This window comes from Lepidochelys olivacea (assembly GCF_965140295.1).
Source record: "Lepidochelys olivacea isolate rLepOli2 genome assembly, chromosome: 14".
Taxonomy (NCBI): domain Eukaryota; kingdom Metazoa; phylum Chordata; order Testudines; family Cheloniidae; genus Lepidochelys; species Lepidochelys olivacea.
In genome coordinates this window covers 26872465-26885311 of record NC_140424.1, presented here as the reverse complement: position 1 = coordinate 26885311, position 12847 = coordinate 26872465, and the positions used below count along the sequence as shown (strand labels likewise).

The 12847-nt window shown below is 41.8% G+C and overlaps 1 protein-coding gene across 1 annotated transcript in view; it reads left to right on the top strand.

The window, feature by feature from the left end:
• The window catches only part of GLP2R (glucagon like peptide 2 receptor), a 122190-nt gene extending 109544 nt beyond the window's left edge, over positions 1-12646 (top strand). The window contains exons 12-13 of the mRNA XM_084647601.1: positions 5937-5978; positions 11998-12646. Of these exons, the coding sequence (XP_084503727.1) occupies positions 5937-5978; positions 11998-12333 (378 nt within the window). The 3' untranslated portion in view covers positions 12334-12646. The remainder of the gene's footprint in view (positions 1-5936; positions 5979-11997) is intronic.
• Positions 12647-12847: the final 201 nt, after the last annotated feature.

The window sequence follows — 12847 nt, the reverse complement described above, 5'->3', positions numbered from 1 at the left end:
CAGAGTATGGAAGAAGGTATGGGTTCTGGGCTGTGGGTGCAGGTTCATGGGTGGGGACAAAAATGAGGGGTTCAGGGCATGGGAGGGGGCTCTGGGCTGGGGCAGGAGGTTGGGGTACAGGGCGAGAGGGCTCCAGCTGGGGGTGGAGGTCCATTGGAATGTCCTCAGTCCCTTGGTTAGAATGTTCCCATTAGTATAAATCCATAGTCCAGAGGTTTGAGCAGGAAAGAGGAAAAATGTAGGTGTTTCCAGTGCCTTTTATAGCTCTGCCATGTGGAGGGAAACCCATTGTTTCAGACAAAGCCCTCAGCACAGCTAGTGGAAAATTATAGGTAGCAAGATGCTGTTTGGAGTCACATGGGCAAGTCACATGTCCATGCATGACTTTGCCTAGTCATAGCAGGAAGCCATTACTTATACCCCAGACAGAACATTCACAGGACAGTCCATTCAGTGTAGATGGGCGTCTTCCATTGTGAGTTAAGTGTCCTTTTGATGAGCCACTTAACTTGAATAGTTCCTTCCAAATGTGCTGGCTAAACACTTTGTCAGTGTTTCCCAGAAGCAAACACATTAAAAATACAGGTATAGATCCAATACTCATAACTTCAGATACACAAATGGTACATGCATACAAATAGCATAATCATATTCAGTGAATCATAACCTTTCCATAGACCTCTTAGATGCCACATTTTGTATGAGATTTGTTGCAATTATATAATAGTGGTAGCAACAATGATCGACATGGTCATAGTTTAATCAGATAATGTCACAACAGTTAAGAGTTGTCCCATAATTTAGCATTTCCTTTCTTTTAAGGGTTGCATTTGTTGGATGTTATGTTTAGGCAACCTTAAATGATTTTAAATGACAAGATTGAAAAAAAGTGAATCGTAAAAAGAACATCTTTTCATCTAGGGGGACTTGCTAGGCTTCTGCAACTTAGCAGACATTTCACTTTTAAAAAATAAAACAGTTTTTCAAAATAGCAAAAGGACTTAATCTGTATTTCCTGCAGTTGCTCTCTCTCTTGTTTTTATTTCTAATGAAAACATTACTTTGTAAAAGGATTAACGAATAGCATACAAACTAGAACCAATTCCATTTGTTTAGTCTCTAAAAATCCTAAGTAGTTTTAAACTGTTTTGTTAAGGAAAAACAATTACCTCTGGGATGTGAGATGGAAGTTTTAACTCAAACAATTGGAAAGAGCACAAAATTAAATATTAAAAGTCAGCTCTGCTGTAGCTATGACAGTACTAGCAACCTCTCTGCTTTAGAGAGTGGGGAGATCCAATCATCTCAGCTTAGTGTTGTCTAACATGAATTGTTACCCACAGAAAAAAACTACTGCTTCATGATGGTTTAAAAATAGACACAGTCTGTTATTTACATCAAAAGTGAACAATACTAAGACCACAAATGCAAATCTCTTCTTCCCAATAGGCTCATCAGAAACCAATAAGCATTTCTTCTGAACTTCTAACTTCATCTCCCCCCTATAATGTTACTTTTAAAGAGACTACTGCTCATACACTCATGGTCATAGTAGAGAGATTTCTAGCTATATAGAATCATAGGGTTAGAAGGGACCCCAAGGTCATCTAGTCTAACTCCCAAATGTTAATATTATTCACTGAGAAAAATAACTGATATTGCAACACTAAAAGTGAGAAACTAAGCATAAAAAATCATCAAATGTGGAGTGAACAGTAAACATGACAGTCAATTAATGGTAAAAGAAAAGGAGGACTTGTGGCACCTTAGAGACTAACCAATTTATTAGAGCATAAGCTTTCGTGAGCTACAGCTCACTTCGTCGGATGCAATATATATATATATATATATGCAAATATATTGTGCCAGATCTTCAACTGGTGTACATTAGCATAGCTCTGTTGACTTCAGGGAGCTACAGTGATTGATACTAGCTGAGGATCAAGTCCACTGCCTCTTTCTTTATATCAATACATATGGAGGATTTGCAGTGCTGCCATGTGTGACTGCACACACAGCTCCCCGAACTGCAACAGCTTTTCCAGCAGGAGATGAGCCTTTTAAAGAGGGCTCCCAGCCATTCGGAAGGACTGACAGGGAAACTGTGGTACTCTATGCCAGCAGCAGATGCTTTTTCAGCTTAGCAGTGGCCCTTTAAAATGGGCTTTGTAGGGCTCCTGGGGCCATCAGCTGACACAATATGCCTCACTCCCTTAGTAGCAGTGACTTCTCCAGCAAGAGAAGAGCCTTTTAAGAAGAGTTGCCAGAAAAGTTCTGTTGTGGCCACCACAGAGTCCTCCCTCCCTCCCCAGTGTCTGGGGCATTCTTATTAGGGGAGATAAATTCTTTAAGAAGGACTCGTGTAATTAGATTTATATGGGAGATTGGTTGTACACTTGTGCCCTGATGTAACATGGGGTAAAGAAGATTGTGGCATTGATAATGGCAGAAGGGAAGATAGAATGTTGTGAGGTTGTGGAGAAAGAGGAGAGTTGGAGTGTAATAAGGTAAGGGGAAGCATTTAGTTATTTATTTGAGGTGTTTGGATGAAAGAACCATAGGAAGTTAAATTGCACAGGCTATATCTAAAGTCTGTGTAGCTTAAATGAAGAATCTGAATGTCAGATAATATCCACAGGAGCAGACATGATTGTTTATGTGCCCAACTGAGAATAAGTGTTTCTGGGATATGTTTGAAGATAAGGAGGGATATCACAGGAATAGTTTGGGGATCTGTCTATGGGAACTTATGAATTCCAGTTTGATTTTTATGAACTTTTTTTATGTGTATGTTTATACACTTACTGACATCTTTCCCTGACCCCTTGCGTCATACTTTCTGTGTTAAGGAGAAGGGTCTGGCACTGGATGTCTGTCTCTGAATGGAACAGAGAGATGAGGTGGGTGAGGACCAGCTTCTGGTCAGACTTGAAGAAGAGCTTTGTGTAGCTTGAAAGTTTCTCTTTCACCAACAGAACTAGGTCCAGTAAAGATATTTCCTCACCTACCCTATATAAATATATATAAAATATAAATAAGTCAGAAAATATCATATTACCTCTGTATAAATCCATGGTATGCCCACTCACATCTTGAATACTGCATGCAGATCTGTTCATCCCAACTCAAAAAATATATATCGGAATTGGAAAAGGTACAGAAAAGGACACCAAAAATGATTAGGGGTATAGAACAGCTTCCACATGAGGAGAGATTAATAAGACTGGGATTTTTCATCTTGGAAAAGAGACAACTAACAGGGGATATAATAGAGGTCTATAAAATCATGACTGGTGTGGATAAAATAAATAAGGAAGTGTTATTTACTCCTTCTCATCACACAAGAACTAGGGGTTACCAAATTATATTAATAGGCAGCAGGTTTAAAACAAACAGAAGGAAGTATTTCTTGACACAATGCATAGTCAACCTGTGGAACTCTTTTCCAAAGGATGTTGTGAAGGTGAAGAATATAACAGGGTTCAAAAAAGAATTAGATAAATTAATGGAGGATAGGTCCATCCATGGCTATCAGCCAGGATGGGTGGGGGGTGGTGTCCTTAGCCTCTGTTATCCAGAAGCTGGGAATGGGCTACAGGTAATGGATCACTTGACGATTGCCTGTTCTGTTCATTCCCTCTGAAGCACCTGGCATTGGCCACTATCAGAAGACAGAATACTGGAATAGATGGACATTTCGTCTTACCCAGTTTGGCTGTTCTTATGTTCTTACATTCTTACCTTGTTTCTCTAATATCCTGGGACCAGCATGGCTACAGCAAGGGTGCAAACCTGATTGGAACAGTCATTAACAATGAATAACAGCTGAAATAGCCTTTCCCTTGCAGAACAAGGCAGAGCCATAAAGAGTTGTTAACCTGTTCAAGTGGAAGCATCCTAGGACAGAGAGATAGCTGCCACCCAGGAAAATCAGTTCTTCTAGGTCGGCTGTAACCAAACAACAGATCACCATTGGCTGTCTTTCTAAAAGCTCTGTTCTAGGAATTATTTTTGGGAAGTTCTCTGGTTTGTATTTTACAGAAGGTCGGACTAGATGATCAAAGTGATCCCTTTTGGCATTGGGATATATGAAACTATGAATTTGACAAGGGACTTGAAGCTACTGAGGAGAGTCCCCTGACAATAGGAACTGGAACCTATAAAAAGAAGGCTCTCTCACTGGCCATTTTAGGCTGTCTACACTATGAGCTAGTGGTGTGATCCCCAGCTTGCACAGACATACTCATGCTAGCTCTAATCAAGAGTTAGAGATAGTAGAGCAGCCATGGTTGTCAGGCACTACCTCCAACAATCAGGCCTAGTGAGTGTAGGTCACAGCTAGTCAGAGGGTTGAGCCTAGGCTGAGGGTGGTGCTAGAATCAAGATCTGGGGACAAGCCGGGGTAAAAATCAAGATCAGAATCCATAGATAAACCAGAATTGGAACTGTCAGCACAGTCCAGGTGCAGGCCAGAGACTGAGGCCATAGGGTCAAGTTCCAGGAACAAGCCAAGTGAATACTGAAGCCAGTGTCCAGATACAGGCCAGAGGTCAAAGCCAGGTAATCAGAGTCCAAGGGTCTGGGGAGGATGAGAAGGTGGAGGCAAGGTTGGAGCAGGTCAGTGACAGGGCTGGAGCGAGGCTAGAGTAGACTGGACAAAGACAAGACTGGGACAGGACTTAGGCAAGACTGGGGCAGGGTTGCCAACTTTCTAATTGCACAAAACTGAACACCCCTGCCCCACCCCTTCTCCAAGGCCCCACCCCTGCTCACTCCATCCCTCCTCCCTTCATCACTCACTCTCTCCCATCCTCATTCACTTTAACCAGGCTGGGGCAGGGGGTTAGGGTGTGGGAGGGGGCTGAGAGCTCGAGCTGTGGGTGTGAGCTCTGGGTTGGGGTTTGGGGTGCAGGAGAGGATTCCAGGCTGGGGCAGAGAGATGGGGTGCAGGGGAGTATGGGCTCTGGGCTGGGGGTGTGGGCTCTGGGGTGGGGCCAGGGATGAGGGGTTTTGCGTGCAGGAGGGGGCTGAGAAATGGGGTTGGGGTGTTTGGGGGGGTGCGGGCTCCAGGATGGAGTTTGGGTGCAGGAGGGGACTCCAGGCTGGGATACAGGAGAGGGTTCGAGGTGCGGGATCCCGCTGGCTCTTTCCACAGCTTCCCGGCCAATGGGAGCTGTGGAGCCTGCCCTTGGGGTGCTAGACAGAGGCTCTGTACCTTGAGAGTGCCTGCACTCCCAGAGCCAATGCCAAGCCTCCGCTCAGACCCACCAAGTCAAGTGCACATGGGATCCAGTGGATGGATCCAAACACAGCAGCCTGTTGAGCATCCACCAAGGACAGCTCATCCAGCCTTGTAATAAACATTAGAGGTCACATCGCTGCTAGACATTTTAAAGTTGGTGAAATCCCTTGGGACTAAAGAGGATGTTTCAAGGCTATAGGTGTAATAACAAAGCAAGCCAGAGCTTCCTTCCATGTCCAGTTTCTGAGGAAGACTTCTTTCCATCAAGTTCCTGGAGATCATGGCATTGTCCAAGGCCTTTTGAACTAATAAGGTACTATGGACTCCTCAGGATGGCATCCACTGTGCTAGAAGTAGCGTACAGAAGATACTACATCGACATTTGTACAAGAGGCTAAACTGTTGATTATCTCCATTCTTGAGTGTTGGCAACAAAATAGCCTCAAGTATATCAAGTACAAATCTGTTCCACACTTATTAGAAGGTTTACCACTTAACCAATTTTGTTGGTCATATTAGCAATCCCTTAAAAGAAACTTATTGTATATGAGAAAATTATTTAAGGAACCAAGATTTATGGTCCTGGGATTAGTATTATGAAGATTTTAATAGTAATTTCACCCTTAAATTAAGACTATAGGAATCAGTCTCTCCTCCATAATCTAATTTTCTTCTCATTTTCTTTCTCTTATAGGGTTTCCTTGTAGCAATTTTATACTGCTTTGTTAACGGAGAGGTAAGGCACCACAACGTGTATTACTAGTTGATTTCTGTAGAATTTTCAAGGCAATGAATAGAATGACAATAAAATAATACAGTACTAACCACTGCGATTTCCATGAGTGCATTCTCCTAAATAGGCAATACCCTCTTTTTATCAGGAGAGACAGTAGCCAGATTCAGCCCTCGCTAAGGTAAATAAAAATGCAGAGTAACTCCACTGAAACTAGTGGAGTTGTTCTAGCATAAAAAGCACTAGTGAAGTCAGTAAAAAATAAAATTTCATACAGACAATGACATGTTTCTACTGCTCTTTATATCATACACTGAAATGTAATGTAATATTTATTTTCTAATTGATTTATTTTATAATGTTATGGTAAAAATGATGAAGTAAGCAATTTTTCAGTAATAGCGTGGCTGTGACACTTTTGTATTTTTATGTCTGATTTTTTAAGCAAGTAGTTTTTAAGTGATGTGAAACTTGGGGTATACAAGACAAATCAGACTTCTGAAAGGGGTACAGTAGTCTGGAAAGGTTGAGAGACACTGCACTACAGGTAGGGATAGGGTCCAGAGTGACCTAGACAAATTGGAGGATTGGGCCAAAAGAAATCTGATGAGATTCAAGGACAACAAGTGCAGAGTCCTGCATTTAGGAAGGAAGAATCCCATGCACAGGCTGGGGACCAACTGGCTAAGCAGCAGTTCTGCGGAAAAGGACCTGGGGATTACAGTGGACGAGAAGCTGGATATGAGTCAGCAGTGTGCTCTTGTTGCCAAGAAGGCCGGCGGCATATTGGGCTGTATTACTATGAGCACTGCCAGCAGATTGAGGGAAGTAATTATTCCCCTCTATTCAGCATTGGTGGGGCCACACCTGGAGTATTGCATCCAGTTTTGGTCCCCCCACTACTGAAGGGATGTGGACAAATTAAAGAGAGTCCAGCGGAGGGCAACTAAAATGATTAGAGGGCTGGGGCACATGACTTATGAGGAGAGGCTGAGGGAACTGGGGTTATTTAGTCTGCAGAAGAGAAGAGTGAGGGGGGATTTGATAGTAGCCTTCAACTACCTGAAGGAGGGTTCCAAAGACGATTGAGCTAGGCTGTTCTCACTGGTGGCAGCTGTCAGAACAAGAAGCAATGGTCTCAAGTTTCAGTTGGGGAGGTCTAGGTTGAGTATTAGGAAACACTATTTCACTAGGAGGGGGTGAAGCACTGGAATGGGTTACCTAGGGAGATGGTGGAATCTCCATCCTTAGAGGTTTTTAAGGCCCAGCTTGACAAAGCCATGGCTAGGATGATTTAGTTAGTGTTGGTCCTGCGTTGAGCAGGGGATTGGACTAGATGACCTCCTGAGGTCTCTTCCAACCCTGATATTCTGTGGTTCCGTGATTCTACCTGGGACCCCAGAGACCTGGGTTATACCTCCAGTTCTGTCACTGGCCTGCTGTGCAATCTTGGACAAGTCAGTCACTGCTCTATGCCTCAATTTCTCCATCTGTAAAATGATAAGGATACTGACCTCCTCTGTAAAGCACTTTGAGATCTGCAGATGAAAATGCCATATAAGAGCCAGATGTCTTCATTATTGTTTTTGTTTAAATGAGGAATACACGACTAGTGGCGGGCAGGAATTTTGGGGTGTTTTGTGTGTGTGTGAAACAGGGTCAATTTTCACAAACCTCCTGATTCAAAACATTTTTGAAAAAAATTCTGAAATTGTCAAAATATCCCTTTTTAACATTTTTTTAACCAGAAAAAATTGTTTTTTCCTGTCAAAATGACCTTTTGTTTCAAAGGTTTAGTAAAATGTCTAAATCAAAACAACTCTTCAAAATTATCAAAATTAAGTGCTTTGATTGACCCAAACAAAAAATATTTTGTTTTCTTGGCTTGCAAAACTGTGTTGACATTTCATCCCAATTTGGAATAAGAACATTTTTCAGTATCTCAAAAATTTTCATGGTATGGAAAAATCATTTCTCACCCTGCTCTAAACAAGACATTTTTATGGAGGCGCCACTTCCTGCTTCATAGTTAAGGTTGTATTTTGTTTCCCATTTAAAGCAGGGACTTAACATCTTTGTTATATATGAAAAATCCTCCCCAGATTATATCACTTATTCTGAGTAAATCTTGTGCATAGGCTTTGGAGGTTTTTTTTGTTTGTTTGTTTGTTTGGGGTTTTTTTAAGATTAACAGTCTTTATCCTTCTTAACTTCTTAAGAATAATCTTCAGGTGACATTGTTTTTGGGTTTCTGGCTTATTGTTCATGTCTGAAATTTTTAATAATTAAAAAAAGGAAATTCCTAGATAAAATTACATTAAGATGGAGTTAAAGTTGCAATTCCTTATCGGTAGTGTAGGGCATCTATTTAGGAGAAGTAAATTTACAGGGATGTGGACATTAGATCTGCAACTGAGTGCCTGTGGCATATTGTTGTTAACTCTGTCCTGTAGTGAGGGGGAAAAAAACAGAAAAAACTCCTATGTGTCTTTAAAAATCAGTTTAATCTAGTGTGGGACCAATAACACTAAAATATCTTATAAATAACAGCAGTGCATAATGACCCTACAGGACATAGCTAAGGTTCTTTGGGTGCCCTAACTGTATATAGTATTTCCTGATTTTATCATTTGGATTTCTTTTAAATATAACCTTAATTCTGAATTTCCTGGGTATATAATGTTTGTGTTCTAGAGATAATTACAATATTCCTGTAATTACAGTATCCCTTATCCTAAATAACTGATATGTACTTTTAGTTTGAACTCCTTCATATAGTTTTTGTCTGGAAATAAATATTGTGTTTGGTTTAACAGTCATTAAACTTCTGGAGGAGAGCTAGAAAAATGGCAGCTGAGCTTAATCAGAATTAAACTGAAATATGTGAGCTGAACAAACTTCTAGGTGCCCCAACTCAAACATGTACAGAAATCTCTCCCTAAAGCTGCATTTAGCCATACTTTTTTTTTAGTCCTTATGAACTGAAGTTGCAAAAATGGAAAACAGACATACATCAAAAATATGACTGCATTTGCACACATAACTGGTTTCAGAGTAGCAGCCGTGTTAGTCTGTATCCGTAAAAAGAAAAGGAGGACTTGTAGCACCTTAGAGACTAACAAATTTATTAGCGCATAAGCTTTCGTGAACTACAGCTCACTTCATCGGATGCATGCAGTTCCACATAATTTGTTAGTCTCTAAGGCGCCACAAGTCCTCCTTTTCTTTTTACACATAACTGGATAAGTGCTCTTGCAAATAGCCATATATATATCTAACTGGAAGACCAGGAGGACCTTTTTTGTCTATCTCCTGTGCGGCGTTCTAGTTATCTACATAAGACAAGCTTACAATACAGGAGGTTCACTGAGGCCTAGAAGCATGTGTGATATTCAGAAAATTAAGGGACAGATTCTGAACAAATTCTACAGTGCACATGAAAATGGCAATTTTCCTCCAGTATTAACTTGGCCAAATCTGGAAAGATTTTTATGGGGACAGTGAAAGAAAACATTCTGAGTATAGGATTATTCCACTACGAGGCATTTCAGTTTCCTATTCAGCATGGAGGTGTGTAGCAGTTTATAAAACCAGTTGAAAAAAATGTTTGATGTTGTCAAGACTAAGTAGTTTTCACTAAAATTATTCTTGGAAATAACTGAACCACTTTTGCTCAAACTCTCAAACAAATTCTACCTCAGGCAGAAGTCAAGTCTGAATTTTAAGAAGCAAAAATCAGAATGTCCATCCTGCAGGAAATGCCAATATTCTGAAATTGTTTAGTCCCATAGGGATGACAAGTCAAAACGTCAAATTTTTCGCAGAACAGAGAGTTCCAAAAATGTTTGATTCAGAAATTCTGGAACATTTTATTTTGACATTTTTGATCTAAACTAAACATTTTGACACCCCTAGATTGAAACATTTCATGGTGGCTCATTTCAATATTGAATTGTGCCTGCCTGAGCTACCGTGAGTGTCGCATTCTCCCACTCTGCTCTGTGGGCTGGGCTCCCTGGTTGGACTACATCCGCTGCGGTGCACTGTAGTCATGGGGTTCTCATGATGCACCAAGATGGTTCAACCAGAGGGAAGATGTAATCCAGTTGGAACATAGGAGCTGTGCAGGATTGGAGGATGCTCAATACTGATAGAATCTTCACATAATTCAACTGCCAAACTCCAAAAAAGGCTACTGAGCATGTGCGAACTGAGATTTTTCAAAGGTTTGTACCTTGGCAAAAACTGGGCATTTTTTCACAGGAACAGCAAAAGGCAGATCTCTGACACCTGCCAATTTCAAGTCCCTACTTCAAAGCATGGAGGCACTAGGGGAATCTCATAAAATTCTTACTAGTATTTCATTAACATCAGCAAAATAATGTATTTTTTCCTAATCTCATCAGACACTCTTGAACCATTGTTGGTGAAACTTTCCAAAATGATTAAGCCTGAAGCAAACATCTTGCAAGAAAAACTTCTGCCCGAAAAGTTACAGTTTAGCATAGGCAACTGAAAACAGGAAGTGTTAGGCAACCTTAACTTTAGCCATCACTATCTGTGCCACCTATAATTACAAACCCAAAATCTACATGAAAAGAACACTATTCAAGTTGAAAAGTCAAACACTCAAGTTAGGATGGGACAAGGGAAACCTTAATTTGTCCCCTTTTGTGTGGATGCATAGGCAACTTTTATTCTTGACTCGGAAACCATCAAAATGTTTGCTTAGCACAGCTTTCCTATGGTTTCTTTAAAAAAAAAAAACGGAAAACAGAAATTCTATAATGTGCAACAGTAACAACTCCTGCCTAGACCATGAGCAGCAAACCAGCCCCATCAGTTCCACAGCACCTAATCTCTTCCACTGAAGATAAAAGATACCTCTACTAGCACTCAGTGATAGTAGGCTGTTATCTCCTTGGCCTCGCTACTTGTGAGGGACATCAAACATTGGCTTACCTATGCAGCAGTAGACCTATTGTACTGACAGCATGTACATTTGATCACCTCTTCCTGAGAAGCATCATGGTGAGAGGGTAAGGCTTGGAGCTTCTTTATGAGAGGCTGGAATTCTCTTCCTAGCTTTCTCAGAAGTGACATACAGCAACTGCTCAGCTACTCCTGTAAGACAGGCTGATACTTGCCTGCACAAGAGGAGGCCTAGCTCAATGACAAGGGTTCCAAAGTGCACAGAATTATTAACAGCACTCAGCAAAAGTAAGACTTGAATTCGTGGCTCCTTCTAAAGGGGACTTTCCCTAGGCCAAGGGGTACACTGATGCTGTTTGTGGTAGGGCTGTAGATCCATTTTGTCTATGTGCTGTCTGGAGCTACAGCTCCATGTGCAGTGCTGCCACGGGGACGATGCATGTGGAGGGCTATACAGTATTCAGGGTTTGGGGCAGCTGTATTGTACAAACCACAGACCAGAGCATACAACTTATGCAAATCGCCCAGGCCCCAGGACTATCTCCTGCCCAATTTCAAAGTCCTGTACCAATCCCCAGTGGTTCTAAGCATTTCAAAACAAAAAGTCCCCTAAAGGAAAGTGTTTGGGGATATAAACATAGGAGTCACTGTCACTCCCTCTAGAGTGTAGTGTGGTGAACGGAGCAGGAACTGGCTAGCTCAGGAGACTGACATAGGAATGCAGTCTTTCGCCTCTCCGTCACTGTAGCCAGCTGCTAAGTGGGCTATTTGACATAATTTGCTGGTCTCCACACACTTACTGTTAGACAGGCAGCCACATCCCAACAGCTACTTCACAGACAACCCTCTTGTTGGCAGGTGTATCAGAAAGTCCAGGTCTGAGTTGGCCCTGTGGTCTGACCTCCGCTTTGTCCCCTAGAGCGCTCACATCAAGTCAGGGCTGAGACACGGCAACTTGCTTGTTCTTACACTGCTCTGTGAGTAGTTGAAAGGACAGACTGCAGGGCTGTCAGCCCAGCATCTTTTGCCTGCATGAGAGTCACCACACACCAGAAATACCTTGTGTCAGGTTGTTTTCTTTTTCCAACAGGTGAAAGCAGAACTCCAAAAGCAATGGTCCCGCTTCCTGCTGGCTGATCCATTTGGCTGCATGCAGTGCTTCCTTGGGGAAAACATCAAATATCTGGGGAAATGCTCAAAGAAGCAAAAACATCACCACTTTGCCAATAACAGGTTGTGTATGGAAGTGAGCGAGCCCTGGGCTGTGCAGCTCCAGCAGGCGCTGTTGAATAGAAGAGCAGTCCTTAGCTCAGAGCCAGGCCCTACTGGAGAGCCCTACCCCAGGGCTAGTGTGTCCGATAGCAGCGAAGGAGAAGTCACAACTGGAGAGACAACGGAGGAAGTCTTTGAAGAAAGTGAGATTTAGAAGGCTCTTATAAAGGACAGCATAATAAAGGCACGGTCAAAAGGACCTCTTCCTCCCTCACAAGCTGTGTTCCTGCAACAGGAGAAAAAGAATGGGAAGTTTCTTCCCATGGGCTATGCAGTGTTGTTGTAGCCATCTTGGTACCAGCATATTAGACAGAGAAGGTGGGTGAGGTCATAGCTTTTATTGTACCAACTTCTGCTGGTGACAGAGACAAGTTTCAAAATGACAGGTTTCAGAGTAACAGCCGTGTTAGTCTGTATCCGCAAAAAGAACAGGAGTACTTGTGGCACCTTAGAGAGTAACCAATTTATTAGAGCGTAAGCTTTCGTGAGCTACAGCTCACTTCATCGGATGCATAGAATGGAACATATAGTAAGAAGATATATATATACATACCGATAAGTTGGAAGTTACCACACAAACTGAGAGAGGCTAATTAGCTAAGATGCACTATTATCAGCAAGAGAAAAAAACTTTTATAGTGATAATCAAGATGGCCCATTTAGACAGT